Source organism: Tenrec ecaudatus, chromosome 16, assembly GCF_050624435.1.
Source record: "Tenrec ecaudatus isolate mTenEca1 chromosome 16, mTenEca1.hap1, whole genome shotgun sequence".
NCBI lineage: Eukaryota > Metazoa > Chordata > Mammalia > Afrosoricida > Tenrecidae > Tenrec > Tenrec ecaudatus.
Window position 1 is genome coordinate 41,718,730 of NC_134545.1, and position 16,319 is coordinate 41,735,048.

The following is a 16,319-nucleotide window of genomic DNA, read 5'->3' on the forward strand; positions in this document are numbered from 1 at the left end:
CTTGAGGATTGAGCATCTAAAATTCTTAGTTTCGGTATAGAGTTAAATCCAAGCCCAAATCTACTCACAGATCTATGGTTTATGTGTCACTGGTTCACTTTGGAGACATCATTATCATTTTAGGTTAAAAAAAAATTATCAGTCATCCTCCTGAGGCATTGGTAATTCAGTTGATAGTTTCACTAATTTAACTAATGAATTTAATTAAATATAATTTAAAATACAATAGAGAAAAGATTGTACAGGTATAGGATGACTTCAGACTGTAATGCATAAATTGTTGATTTGTACAGATTAAACCCTTAAATGACTGGGCACTATTTAGACAAACAGTGGGGGTTGGTAATAGGGCACAACTTTCAATAGCACTCACTCACAAAGGCAAAACCATCCCTACCAGATTAATACAAGAATTCATGGATGGCATTAAAATAGTAAATATATGGTAGTTCCAGGTCATCATTCATTAGGGACCCTTAAAGCAAGAGATTCAAACCAATGTCCAACAAACATCTGTTCTAAAATCTTTGGGTCAGCAGTCATCTGCTTCTCACAGCCTTAAGTGTTACAGCCTTTAAGTCCAAGGGAGTATATTGGTTTCTTAAATCTGCTACAGGTGAGTTTGAAATAAAGGCTAGGTCACGTAGTGGAGTTTCCACATTGAATCCTTTTGGAGTGGCCTATGTAGGATGTTGTGTGCCTTAAAAGGACACAGTCTGATGTCTCAGTCTTCTATAGGACAAAAGCCTGGGTCACCAAGGGCTGGATAGAAACTAGGTCAGTAGTATTCAAATAGAAATATAGTGCCACATATATTTTTCCCTTGGGTTCTATATAAGTATTTTTAAGCATTTCCCCCCAGTTTGAGGTTGCTCTTCCTATTTAAGCTTGCTATGAGTAGGAATTAACTAAAACAGTGGGCTTTGTCTGATTTTTGCTTAACCACTAGCTAAGTTTCTCCATAACATTGTGGTTTATTGATGTGCTAGTTTTTACAATGGTCTATAATGTTGAATTGTGAAATATTTAAACTGTATTATGATACTTGAGAAGACAAGTTCCTTTCCAGAAGAAATGTAGCACACTTGGGTCAAGTTAAAAAAAAAAAAAGCAATTGAACCTGTATTAGGGGTGGAACAAAATTAGAATTTTTATTAAGAAACATGATCATTCTCATTTACTTTTTCCCCTAATGATTTCTCTCCATAGATGTTGATTACTTTGGTCTATGCTAAAAAATAGCGACCATTTAAAAAATTTCTATCCAGTGATTGTGGTATTAGAGAGCTTCTAGAATAGTAATGTTAACCCACTTAATTATCTGATGCTAAATTATCTTTCTTGTTTGTGATTTTATTTTTGTGCTCTTTAAAAAATTTTATTTTACATAGATTAGTTTATTCTGTTTTATTTTTCAAAGAATCAGTCCTTAGACTTATGAATTTACATAATATCCTCTTGATATTTCATTAAATTATACTTTGTTTTACTACCTCTGTTTTGATTAGAAGAAATCAAGAATACTAAAAGATAATTCTTTTAATGCTTAGCTTATTTGTTTAATTCGTTGTTATTTCATAATGGAAGTATTTAAGACCCTAAAATTATCTTTGTAGCCTTGGGTTCAATCTATTCTGTATCTTTACTGAGCTTCTTTCTAGTTTACCAGTTGATCATTGAATATAGTATAGTAAACCATCCTACTATTGTAGAACTGCCTGTTTCTCTTTACAATTCTGTTAGAGTTTGCTTTGTGTACTTTGGAACTCTGGCATTACGGGCATACAAATTTATGATTGCAATGACTTTTTAGTGATTTGGCTTTTTAATAATTACATAACACCATGCTTTGTCCCTTATAGTACCTTATATTTTGGCTTAACATCTATTTTACTTTCAATTGCTCTTGCTGTACTACTCTCTGTGTGTTAGTCTTTTATGTATTGCAAATTGGCATTGGGGCCACTTCTGACCACCTTAAGCCACATAAGTGGGACGGATGATTCAATTTAATGTCAGCACAACGCTGCCTTTTAAGGTGTGTCTTCTTTATTCTGTTCTGACACCAACTATCCCTCACACAGAACTTTGCTTCACTACTGGGTTTGCTAATTTATCACAAGGGCCACACAGAATTCACAGACAATACTCATTATTACGATGAGTATTAAGGATACAGTGGTGTTATTTCTTATCAGCTCTGCTCACAAGTATGCCTCTCTTGTCTCTGTACTGCTCAACAAGTAACACAAAACACCTACAGCTTTGAGAAATGCCCAATGTGTAAACCACTCTCCAAATGAACCTCATTCCTAGACATTCAGCTTTCTTGCTCCAGGGACTGGGAAGCTAATCTCTTGCTCTTGGTGGTGCTATCTCTGTCACTACCCTTTGATGCCACCTCCTCTCCATGCAGGGATCTCAGGGGCCAAGAGATGTGCTCTGGATCTGCTTTCTTGAAGCTCATGTCACCAGTGGAATGGAAAAACTGACCAATCCTCATATTAAGAGTTTTATACATCTTAATTTACATGTTTCCACCCAGTCGTCCAGGGGAGTTACAAGGACTGTGACTAGAGGAGCCATGCCAAGCAATTAAACTGTGCCACATATGTTCTTTTCATTTTTAATTTATTAAATGTCTTTATATCTAAGATGTGTTTCTTTTTTAAATTCCTTGAGGGCAGATTCCTGGTCTTGCATTTAAAAAAATAAATCATTTTATTAGGGTTCTAACAGCTCGTATAACAATCCATGCATCAATTGTAAGATGTGTCTTATAGGCAATATATTTATGGGTCATGTTTATCCTTTTATCCATTCCACCATTTTTTTAATCATTCCATTGGGGACTTGCACAACTCCTACCACAATCCATCCACCCATCTGCCACTTGTTTGATTGTTTCATTTAACACTTTTAAAATAGATTAGGATTAATTTTTATTTTGTAATACTTTATCCATGTGTGTGTAGTGTTAATAGTTTCTTCTACTTAAGTTTCTTTCTGTGCAAGTTTGTTTGTATATAGATCTTTCCCTCAATTATTATTTTATTTTTTTTCTTTCTTTGGGTGAATAGAATCATTAATTTTCTTTCTGTTCACCCTGTAATTGACTTATATCATCTTAAAGTTAAAGCAATTTTTTATATCTTAAAATCACCTTGAATTTCTCTCCATATGAAAGTTACATAACTACACTTTTTATTCACCTTCATGCTTTGGAGGTGTCATTAAGTTTAATACCTCTGCTTTTTTGTAGCTTTATTTTACTTTTGTGGATTTTTCAGCTGGGTGATGCTGTCGTGTGTCCTATCTCAGGCTGTTGTCTGATGCTGTTGATCCTCTATCCAGAGAAATCCCTTAGGTCTATCTGTAAGTCTTATCTGGCTTTCATGTTGTTTTTAGGTTCCATCAAGTCAATTCTGAAACACAGTGACCCTGTGAACAACAGAATGAAACTTTACCCTGTCCTGTCCATCCTCACAATTACTCCTATACCTGAGCCCATTTTTCACCCGTTGTGTCAATCCATCTTGTCTGCTTTATCACTGTTCCTCCACTTTACCAAGAACATTCTGTGTGCACTTCTTCTTCCAAGACAGATTTGTTGGTCTTTCAACAGTCCATGTATTTTCAACATTTTTCTCCAGCACCACAGTTCAAGTACATTGATTCTTTATCAGTCTTCCCTAATCAATGTCCAACTTTCACCTGTGTATCAGGCAATGGAGAATACCGCCACTTGGATCAGGCACACCTTAGTCGTCAAAGTAACATCCTTGCTTTTCAGTACTCTAAAGAGGTCTTGTGTTGCAGATTTACCCAAGGCAACACATCTTTTGATATCTTGACTGCTGCTTTCATGAGCATTGATGGTGATTCCAAGCAAGATTAATTCCTTGACAACATCAACCTTTTCTCCGCTGCCCTCTTTTGAATCTGACCCTGTCAATTGCACCTTTGCTCGATCATTTTTAGCAAAATTTTACGTGTTTCAATATCAATGACATTGTTCTATAATTTGAGCATTTTGTTGGATAACTTTTCTTTAGAATGGATACAAATATGAATCTCTTTAGTCAGTTTGCCCAGTACTGTCTTCCAAATTTCCTGGCATAGAGGATTGAGTGTTACCAAGTGCTTCATCAGCTTGTTGAAATATTTCAGTTGGTATTCCGTCAATTCCTGGAGCCTTGTTTTTGGTGAATGCAATGGGTGCAACTTGAACTTCTCTCTTCAGTACCATTGGTTCTTGTTCATATGTTACCTCCTGAAATTTTCAACTAGTTTTTTTGGTAGAGTCACCCTGTATCTTCTTGCTACCTTCTCTTGATGCTTCCTTCATCATTTGATATTTTTTCCCAGAGAATCTTTCAAGATTATAATGTGAGGCTTGAAATTTTTTCCTTAAGTTCTTTAAGATATATTGAGCACGTTCTTGTGTTTCAGTTTTCTAATTCTAGGTCTTTACATATTTTATTATAATATTTGGCATTATATTCTCAAACTTCCCTTTGAAATTTTCTGTTCAACTCTTACTTATTTTTTCCATTTGCTTTAGCTACTCTCTGATTAAGAGCAAATTTCAGAGTCTCTTCAGACATCCACTTGGATCTTTTCTTTCTTTCCTGTCTTTTTAATGACCTTTGTTTTCTTCATAAATCATGTCCTTGATGCCCTGCCACAGCTCATCCAATCTCCTGTCATCAGTGTTTACCGTGCCAAATCTCTTCTTGAGATATTCTGAAAATTCAGGTGGGACAGACTCAAGGTAGTGTTTTGGCTCTTGTGGAGCTGTTTTCATTTTCCTCAGCTTTAGTGTTTTCCATTGCCTCATATGCATGAGAAAGTTGGACACTGAATAGGGCAGACCTAAAACGAGAATCCATGCATTTGAATTATGGTGCTGGCAAAGGATATTGATAGTCCCATGGACAGTCAAAAGAGCAAACACATCTTGTCTGGAAGGAGTACAGACACAATGCCCCATAGAGGCAAGGATGGCAAGACTTCTCTCACATACTCTGGACATGTTGCCAGGAGAAACCAATCCCTGGAAAAGAACATCATGCTTGGTAAAGTAGAGGGACAGTGAAAAAGAGGAAGACCATTGATGAGATGGATCCACACAGTGGCTGTGACAATGGCCACAAACATAATAAGAACAATTGTAAGGATGACACAGAACTATGTGGTGATTTGTTCTGTTGTATACTAGGTCAAAACCAATTCAATAACATGCAACCACAACTACATTGTTTTCTTCTTAAATCAATATCATTCTCATCAGGGTGAGGTGGTATCTTGTGTTTTGATGTGCATCTATCTAGTGGCTAATGAAGATTCCTTACTGGCACAGAAGGGTCAATGTTGGGCTGCTAACCACAAGGTCTGCTGTTCAAACTGACCGGCCACCCCATGGGAGAAAGACGACACTATCTACTCGCATAAAGTTTTATAGTCTTACATGATTGAATTAGAAAAGTGTATGCTTTATTTTTTATATGCCAATAAAACTGTTGAAAACTGTTTCACAGTGTTGGAAAGCCTCTACAGTAGTCTGTTCTGCTCTGTGAGATCACCCGGCAGTAGAATGAATCCGTGGCAGGGGAATGACTGACACTGAACACCTTTCATGTGCTTGTTGGTTATTTAAATATCTTCTTCAGGGATATAATTGTTTCATTTATTCAGTTTTATTGGGTTGCTTGTTTGTTAAGTTATAGGCATTTTTAATATATCTCACATATTATACCCTTAACAGATTAGTGGATCCCCAAATTTTTCTCCCAGTGTCTAGTTGTCTTTTCACTTTGTTGGTTAAGTTCTTTGATGAACAAAGGTCTTGTTGTTTTTTACCCAGTCATGTTTATATATTTATCCTCTAATGTTCACGCTTTTTTTGTCATATCAATCTTTAAAAATTAAGTTCCACAGATACACTTGTACATTTTTTCTAAGAATTTTATAGATTTTGTTTTCAGATTTAGGGAATTAATCCATTTTAATTGCTTTCTGTGTATTGTGTAAGGCATGGATCCTAATCCATTTCTCTGTATATGGCCATCTAATTTTTATTTCTATGACATTGGTCAGGGTGTCTGGTGTTGTTGTTTTGTTTTTTGCCATACTAAACTGACTGATTACTTACACATTTTACTGACTTATTATTGCATTTGTACTCTTGAAATAGAGTAAAGTATGTCCTACAATTTTTGTTCTTTTTCAGAATCTGAATTCTAGAATCATCTCTTATATGTCTGTAAAACAAACAAACAAACCACTGAGATTTTAGGGGGGGATTGCATGGAATCCGTACATTTCTTTTGTGGAAATATTGCTATCTTAGTAGTATTAAATATTACAATCCAGAAACGTGGAGTATCTTTCCATTTATTGGGGTCTAATTTATTTTACATTGTTTTGTAGCTTCCAGGGTGCCTCTTACCTCCTAGGTTTCAATGATTGATTTTTTTAATGTTATTATGAATGAAATTGGTTTGTTAATTTTACCTTTCAAAATGTTCATGGACAAAGCCCATATGAAAGAAGCACACCAGCCTGTGTGATCATGAGGTGTCGAAGGGATCGGGTATCAGGCATCAAAGAACAAAAAAATCATATTATTGTAAATGAGGGGGAATGCAGATTGGGGACCCAAAGCCCACCTGTAGGCAACTGGACATCCGCTTAGAGAAGGGTTGCAGGGAGGAGACAAGCCAGTCAGAGTGCTGTGTAGCAATGATGAAACATGCAACTTACCACTAGTTCCTAAATGCTCCCCCGCCACTATCATGATCCCAATTCTACCTTACAAATCTGGCTAGACCAGAGGATGTACCCTGGTACTGATAGGAACTGGAAACACATGGAATCCAGAACAGATGATCCCTTTGGGATCAGTGGTGAGAGTGGAGATACCAGGAGGGTAGAGGGAAGGTAGGATAGAAAGGGGGAACTGATTACAAATATCTACATATAACCTTCCTCCCTGGGGGACAGAAAAGTGAGTGAAGAGAGACGTTGGACAGTGTAAGATATGACAAAATAATAATTTATAAATTATCAAGGGTTCATGAGGGAGGGGGCCAGCGGGAAGGGAGGGAGAAAATGAGGAGCTGAAGCCAAGGGCTCACGTAGAAAGCAAATGTTTTGAGAATAATGAGGGCAACAAATGTACAAATGTGCTTGACATACAATGGATGGAGATATGGATTGTGATAAGAGTTATACGAGTCCCAATAAATGATTTAAAAAAAAGACCCAAACCCAAAATGTTCATGGAAAATGTATAGAAATGCAATGAATTTTTGTTTGCTGATGATTGATCTTATAACTTTGAGCAAATAGTTTATTTAATTCTAATAGAGTTTAGTGAATTTTCTGTATATAAGATCATTCTATCTACTAAAAGAGATATATTTACTTTTCCTTTCCCATTTGGATTCTGTTTTATTAAATTTTCTTGTCTAATTGCCCTTACTGATGGTGATCAGAAGTAGTTAAAAGTGATTTTCGTTGTACTCCTTGACCTTGGGGAAAAGTGCCTAGTAGACAAAGTGTCACATCTTCCATTTCTCTATATATTAGCTGTTGGTTTTTCATAGATGCCCTTTATGAAGTTGGGGGGGGTTCTTTATATTCCTCATTTATTACCTGTTTGTATTATGGAAGATAATTGTATTTTTAACTCTCATATTCACTTTAGTTTATTGTCTTATAGTTTTAAAGAATTGAATAAGATATATGAAATCACGTTCTTAATATTTATCATTTTTCTTCTTGTTATACTCTTTAATTTTTAAAATTTATTTTTATTTCAAATACTTTTTTACTACTGCCCACAAGTACTAAAGCAGTGAAAAGCATATTTACCTTTATATCTTGAACATGATTGTTCATTTTTTAAAAATGTCCAGTATATGGGTGCTTTGCCTGCTCATTTGCTCAAGAAGAGACCTAGACGGACACTTCTCCCACTCCACTCCATATCCACGATCACTGATGTTATGCTCTCTACTTTTTTTGCTGTTAAAATCTTCCTGTCCGTCTTGATCTAGATACGTTGCAACACAAAGCCCTTGTCAAGTTCTGTGTTCAGCAGTCGTTCAAGTTGGTGTGTCTGACTGAGGAGGGATAGCCATGGGTGTTCTAAACTATGCAGCATGGATGTTCTAAACATCATCACTTTGAAAGCCCTCGAGAGATGTGTGGGCAGCTTCTGCAGTAGGCAATCAGGGAAACTGAAGGACCGTCCTTGGTTAAGCAGAGAAGAACGAACAGAGAAAACACCAGACCACATCGGAAAACCAAGGTGTAGACAGGCTGGATCCATAGGACCTGCCTTTGGGGAAAGAGAGGAGCAGAAATGTACCTGAAGGTTAAGCTGGGCCAATTGGAAGGCAGATCATTCTGAGTAGTGAAGAGTGAGAAGTCAGGAAGCAGTTCTGATTCTGTCACAGAGGTGCAGGTGAAAGAACAAGCTGACAGAGAATCAATGGCAAGTACACTCCCTGTGTCCCTTCCAATTGAGGATGTTATAGCCCGGGATGCACTCGTCAGTGACCATGGACGTGCCATTCTTGAGCCTAAATGGAGTCTTAGTACATATTCAGGGATGAGATGAAATAGCCTTGGCTCCCTTGCCCCTAACAAAATATGTAAAGAGTAAAAAAAATAATGTTGGGAATGAGGTTGCCTCTTCCTCTCATCAGTTAAAACAGTGGTTCTCAGCCTTCTGACTGCCACCACCCTTTAATGCAGCTCCTCATGTTGTGGTGACCCCCGACTATAACATTATTTTCATTGCTACTTCATCACTATCATTTTCTTACTGTTATGAATCAGGCAAATGACCTGGTAAAAAGGTCGTTTGACCCCTAAGGGGGTTGCGACCCACAGGTTGAGAACCGCTGTGTTAAAGTATTATGTGTTAATATTGAGCATTAATTTATGTGTGTTTACCATATTCTCAGCAGTTTTGTAATTATTTTGTTATATTGTACATATAACAAACCTGAGGCACACGAATGCTAATAATCTACCCAAGGAGGTCACAAAGCTCCAGCCTCTCCTGGCTCCAGTCTTCTATGTGCCTAACACTGTTGTGGCACTTCCTACTTTATTTATACATGTTCTGTTGGGTTTTTTCCTGCCCCCAGATATATCTGAGCTCTGGCACAGTATAAATTCTGCTTAGTATCTGGCAGGTTATGACTAATGTTCCTAGATTCCTTTGGCATTTGAACTCTGAACCACTTTTGTTTTTTCATGAAAAACTTACAAAAACAATCAAAGTGGTGCGTGTTGGGCCTTCCTAACAACTTAACTCAGAGGTTCTATATGGAATTATGTCCCCATTACATTGATTTTAATGACTATGTCCGTTTCATAGTTGAGAAAATCAAAGCCCAGAATGGTTAGGCCGTTTCCCACACATCGAACTAGTAAGGGCAGAGAAGGGACGAACACTCCTCCTATCCTGCTTTGTCCTCCTGCCACAGTTTCCCGAGGAGACCAAGCAAAGCTGCTCGAATAAAGTGCCATCTGTCTTTCTTACCCTAATCTGGGAGCCACATACATCATCGAAAGCCACCGGGCAAGATTCACTTTGATTTTATTTAACCTGCTTGATTTCTTTACCACTGAAAAATAGAATGCAGACCTTAACTGAGATTGTCTTAGATTAGGTGAAAAATGTGTTTTGGGGACTTGTTTATTTGGCATCTGTATTAGTTTCCTAGAACGGCCAAGACAAAATACCATAAACCGAGTGGCTTTAAGGACACAAATATATTGTCTCACCGTTGAAGCTGAAAGTCCAAATCAGGATATTGGCTTCTGAGGATCCCTTCTGAGAGCAAAGGGGCAGAAACTAGACCACACATTTCTCTTAGCTGCTGTGGCTTCAGTCTGCATTCTTCCTCTGTCCCAGTTTATGTCCTAAGGACAGAACCACATGGGAGATTCGGGTCCCACTTCCTCTCATTTGTCCTCTTGTTAAACTACCGGTGATCGTGTTTGCAAGGGGTCAATTCTGAACCAGGTGATACCATGTGTGTGGATTGGAACCTCTCCTTAGGATATTCAAAACTGAGGCCTTTTAGAAGCAGATTCTTAGGATGTCTCTGGGTAATGGAGTCAAGTGATTATTCTTTCGGCTGGTAGTCTAGAGGTTAGCCATTTGTTTGTCCCACCCAAGAACTCCTTAGCCTACTGAAAACATCCAAATAGCCTCTTTCTAAATACAGTCACCACGCTCACAGGCATGAGGCTAGAACGACAATACATATTTTTGAGTAACATAATCAATTCTTAACAACATCCTATTAATTTGTTTAATTCTTACAGTTTTGTTCTAAGAGAAGGTTATGTTTCCGTATGAGAAATGTTCATAAGCTACATTTTGAGATTACATATTGAGATTATTGATGATTTAAAACACAAAAAACAAAATCTATGCAAATCAGAAAATCCACCTCATTATAAATTAATACTTAAAAGATGTCTGGGTTTTAGTTTAATAGATGGTTCTCAAGCAAGTGACACATTGTTTAATGTGTCACGTCACTGCTGCTCTTGGAATCTCCTCCCAACACAGGAGGAAGTTGTATTGACATGGGAAGGCAGCTCCCTAGCACATGGGCAAAAAGACCACAGACAGTCTGCTTGGGATGGTCTCCTAGATATATTGCATTTGATCCTATGTAGTCCAAGTCCTTTAGTAGATACACAGAATCAAGGAGGAGAAACAGTATTCATATCTTTGCAAACACTAAGTGTGGTAAACACCAATCATTCAGACTTTAATAAATAACTTCTGAATTTTGCCTACAATAATTTTACACAAATAGCACGTGATGTTCACATTTTTGCATACTCTACTGCTTTTTATTTATGTCACTGGCTTCAATTTCACTTTTTTTTTCTGTCCAATGGTCTTCATGTCTAGTCTCCTTGGTGCCTGTTGACTCAGAGGTTTGGTTCCCAGCAGCAGCCCCTCACCAACCGAACTTCTAGTTTCTAAAACACCCTCCCTCAGCAAAATTCCTTTCCAGCTCTGAAAACCACTTTATCCAAGACAGGAAGAAATCACTTTTTCCACTTCAGAAACAGCTCCTGCCACTGCAGCTAGCCCCAGCTCAGGAGATGCACGTATGCACACATCCCATGCTGAGGGAGTCACGCGACCGGGCACACAGCAGCTGCACGCCGACTGCTGCACTGGCCAGCTGCTGACCAGCGCACTGGGCCTTTTGACGATCCCTTTGTGCAGGCCCTGCGGGGTCAGCGTGAGATCCTCCCTTGGATGAGCCAGTCCAGGGTTGGCTGCTGGCCTCTCAGGACCACAGCAGTGTACACTGCACACACCTTGCCCTACCACCTGCCTTCACATGGGACCAGCAGCATGGGACTCTGGTTCTCATGGACAATGCTCAGCCTCTGCTGCTCCAATCCCTCAAATACGGAACCAGCTCAAGCTCAGATTAGGACAGCCCTGATTATAGTTGTTTGCCTGGCATGACATCCCAGTGCCCAAATCTGCTATAGAGACCACCACCGTTTTCAGGTTCAGCAACACATTTCCCCAGAGAAAATGCACAGTTACAGTTATTTATTTTCTGATTACCAAGGTAGTCTCAAACTCAATCTTTGACTTCTTGACCGTTGTTTGTATTTCTATTATACAACTATAATGAAAAAGAACTTCCTTGGGCCATTGAGTGGGCATGAATGAGGCTAAAACTTGCTTCTAGAAATATCAGGATGTATATATTATGTGTGTCCATGAGGGTGCTATACCAGAATTTCTAAGAAGTCATTGCACCGTTTCTGCTCATATATGTATGCATGCTATTGACCTGGGCTCAGTGTTCTTGGGCTGGGGGCGTGGAGAATGCAGTCAAAGAAAGGGGCTCATGGTAGAACCAAGCAGGAAGGAATGGAAGTATTGGAGACTGCTGCCTTTTCACTTCCCACATAAATTATTTAAAGACACAAGCCGGAGCCTGAAACAGGAGAGACCATGAAATGCTGTCACTTGGACGTCGCATGTTGTGTGTTTACAAGGCGTTTTTTCCCTGTCTCTCTTTCTCTTCTCAGACATATTTCAATGATAATATTCTTACCCTGATACGGACTCTGGTCACTGGAGGAGCCACCCCAGAGCTGGAGGCTTTGATCGCTGAGGAAAATGCACTTCGAGGGGGCTACAGCACCCCCCAGACACTGGCCAACAGGGACCGATGCCGCGTGGCCCAGCTAGCCCTACTGGATGGTCCCTTTGCTGACCTAGGGGTGAGTTCATGACTCAGCGTCACCTGAGCCCACTGATTAGGGAAAGCTTGACCCAAACCAGCTTCATGTCAGATGGGGGCCAGTTGTGCATCTGTCTTTTTATCATGGGAAGTAAATAATGTTATGAGAGGTGTTATTTATGTGTCATTTACTATATTTCAGCCCCTGTGCTTTATGTGTAGCTTTTCATTTTAATTCTCATGGTAACTCTTTGACCGAAGTCCTATTACTAGGCAATGTAAGGGACGGTGGCTCAGAGAGACTGGGAACTGACCCTTTCTGAAAGACTTTCAGACCCTGTGCGTTTGAACCACTCTTTGGTGCTTTGCTCTGATACCTTCAACCTTGAGATGAGTGCAGTAGATGATCCCAAGTCACAACCAAAGTTAAGAACTATTTCCATAGGTTTGGGGCTTAACAGTACTGCATAGTGTAAAATCAAGGTCGTATCCTCTCACCATCCTTATTCAGTTTGTATGCTCAGCAAATCATCAGGGAACCTGGAGCATATGAAGAAGATCACAATAACAGGATTGGAGGAAAAGACACACCTTCTTGCTGAAAGTGAGGAAGGAAGACTTGAAGTGTTTGGTGATGAAAACCAGGGATTATAGCCTTCAGTATGTATTACAATTCTATGTAAAGAAATCTAAACTGAGACCAATAGTTAACATCATAGTAAATGGATAAACGGAGAAGAGGTTGAAGATGTCAAGAATTTCAGCTTACTTGGATTCACAATCAATGTTCATGGGAACAGTAGTCAAGAAATAAAGAAACACATTGCATTGGGTAAATCTGCACAAGTGCTCTTGGAAACATTGAAAAGCAAGGAAGGCACTTTGAGGACTAAGGTGACCTGTCCCAAGCCATGGCATTTTCAGTCACCTCATGCACATGTGAAAGTTGGATATTGAATAAGGAAAACTGAAGAAGAATCAATGGTTTTGAACATGTTGCTGGAAATACCATTGACTGCCAAAAGAACAAGCAACTATGCCTTGTAAGAAGTACAATCAGAATGCTTCTTAAAGGTAAAGATGGAATGACGTCATCTCACATACTTTGGACATGTTGTTGGGGGGACCAGTCCCTGGAGAAGGACATTACACTTGGTAAAGTAGAAGAACCGTGAAAAGGAGGAAGACCACTGACAAGATGGATTGATATCATGGCTGCAACAGTGGGCTCAACCCTAAGGAATTGTGAGGATGACACAGAACCAGGCAGTGTTTCACTCTTGTAAACAGGGTCACTGTGAGTCAGAGCCAAACTGATGGCACCGAACAACAACAACACGGACACTCAAGGACATCCTAGTTGATGCAAACCAGAGAAGCACTCATCTTCTAACCACAAGGTTGGGGGTTTGAGTCCACTCACAGGTGCCTTGGGAGAAAACGTTACTAATCTACTGCCCATTTCCACCATATGGATCACAGTTCTAACTGACTCACACTCAGATGCCTTGAGTTGGGTTCTACTCAACAGAAAGTAGCAAAGAGTATTCAATCCTTTGTACTTAATAAGATCATGGACTTTTTTTTAAACTGCTATCTAGCCCTAGTCCCAAGATTAAGAATTCATTTGAATTTGGACATGACTCAGGCATTGGATTTTTTTTAAGTCATAGTAATCATGTACTTCCAAAATCTCTGAGCAAATGAACCAGGTCTCATGTGAGTCCTTGAATGTATCTAATGCCGAACCTATATCTTACATTTTTTTAGACTGTTTCCATTTACTCTTCTTCATTCATGCCTGTGAGAGGGGCTCAGCATGTCCCTGTGTTTTATGTACCAACCTGATTCCAGTGATTTTTGGTTTATTTGTTTTTTGAAGAAAGGTGGGGCCATACGTCTTAGAAACAAAAACATCCTGTTGCACCAACATAAGTGTCACCCAGAAAGTCCATATCCGATAAAGGGAACCAAGCCAGGGCCGGCTTCGCCATTTCCTCCGAAACCCTGATGCCTTGCCTCGTGTTTCACTTCTGTGTTAGGCAGAGACATAGGCCAAACTGAGCTAGCTTGTAAAATAGTTTCTATACCAGTAGCTCTTTTTAGCTATCATTTATTATTAATGCAGTTTGAATGAATAAAGACTTTAAATCATGGTAATCTGTGGCTGTTTAGAGTTCTCTAATATAGTGCCTTTATGGAAGTGCAATTGTAGAAAGAACAAACATAGTCACGTGTTTTGCAAGGGAAGTCATCGTCCATGCCCTCGCTCTAGTACAGCCTACGTGAAGCCACTTGGTGCCACGAAGCCCGTGCTTCTAAGTGGATGGATTTGCTTTCGTGTTCTTCCTTGAGCCCCAGACACTCAGAGGGTTGTGAGGTGAGGAAAGCTGTGACTCCCAGTTATTCCGCCCACAGATTCCAGCTCCCGCAGAAGCACATTCTCTTCTACCCTTGCTGTCTCTGAGGTCTGTAAATTGTGCTTTTCACACAGTTCTTACCTGGGACAGTCTGTCAGCATCCTCCCCGGTGGGGGCTTTTCTCCAGCAGTGTTTTTAATTATCACTTGGGTAGTTTTGACATCCCGGTCAGGAGACAGCTCATGTCAGGCTAAGCACAGTCACCGCTGTGCAGAGCTGGCTTCTTCTCGGCTGAACGTACATCTTTGACCTTCAAGCTTTATGCCTTCATTTGAAGTGAGGGCGATGCAGTCTCTCCAGAACTCTCGAAGCTCCCGCTGAAAAGTTTAGAGAGATGGCAGAGAAGAACTTCATTGTCATTAGACTCCTAATGTTTCCAATATTGGATGTAAGCTGTTAACTGTGTTTACTTTTCCAGCCACAGTTCCAGCCAGGCTCTCCAATTTAAGGAAGTCCAAAACAGGCTTTCTTATAAAGGCCCATTCCCCACAGCATTGATGCGTTCAGGACAATAACAGTGAGGATTCTCAATGGAAAAGAAAGCAGAAAACAGTGAAAACTAGAACAAATTTAAAATGACTCCAAAGGGAGATCAAATGATAAGGTGTTTTTTTTAATTTTGTGTGTTTTTATAAGGTGTTTTGTTTTTATTTTGTGTATTTTTCTATACATGAAATCCAAGTTAAGCAAATCTTATCACAGTAACAGAATAAATAATTTGAAAGGTTGGGGGAAAATGGGGAGCTTACCACAATGAATATAAGGAAAAAAATTCTAAAATTGATTGTAGTCATGATTGCATAACTTCCGCATATGACTGAACAATTGATTTGTGTATATGATTTATTTCAATAATATTATTTTAAAAATTATAATTCACTGTCCTTTTGTGGTCTTCCAGGATGGTGGTTGTTATGGTGACTTGTTCTGCAAAGCTCTGAAAACCTACAATATGCTTTGTTTTGGGATTTACCGGCTGAGAGATGCCCACCTCAGCACCCCCAGTCAGTGTACGAAGAGGTGAGTGCCTGTCTGCATCTGTGCCCCCACCCCAACGCAAAGACATCACTACCCATTCTGGTCCCTCGTATAAAGTTCCTGGCTGGCACAAACAATTGGCACTCAATTACTTTTTGTAAAGATTTACACTCTCAGAAACCCTCCCTCTGGGGCAGTTCTACCCTGTCCTACAGTATCACTATGAGTAAGAATTTACTCAATGGCAGTGAATCAGTTTTTTGGTTTTTGTGGTTTTTTTTGCGTGCTAACTTAAGGGTCGTTTGTTCAAATCCACCCAGTGACATTGCAGAAGAAAGGTCAGATGATCTGTGACGGGAGAAAGTGGATGGTGTAAGATATGAAAATAATAATAATAACATGTCATTTATTAAGGGTTCATGAGGGTGGGAGTGTGGGGGGAGGTAGGGAGAAAAAAGGAGCTGATACCAAGGGCTTAAGCAGAAAGAAAATGTTTTGAAAATGATGATAGCAGCATATGTACAAATGGGCTTGATACAATTGATGTATGGATTATCATAAGAGCTATAAGAGCCCCCAATAAAATATTTATTAATAATATTTTTTAAAAGATTAGAGAACAAAAGTGGCATTCTGGAGGTAAAACATCTATTAAGTATAT

The 16,319-nt window shown here is 39.2% G+C and overlaps 1 protein-coding gene across 3 annotated transcripts in view; it reads left to right on the forward strand.

Moving 5' to 3' along the window:
• The window catches only part of KCNMA1 (potassium calcium-activated channel subfamily M alpha 1), a 992,499-nt gene that overhangs the window by 963,157 nt on the left and 13,023 nt on the right, over positions 1-16,319 (forward strand). For all 3 annotated transcript variants that reach the window (XM_075533804.1, XM_075533802.1, XM_075533801.1), the window contains 2 exons: positions 12,106-12,300; positions 15,582-15,700. In XM_075533804.1, coding sequence (XP_075389919.1) covers positions 12,106-12,300; positions 15,582-15,700 — 314 coding nt within the window. The remainder of the gene's footprint in view (positions 1-12,105; positions 12,301-15,581; positions 15,701-16,319) is intronic.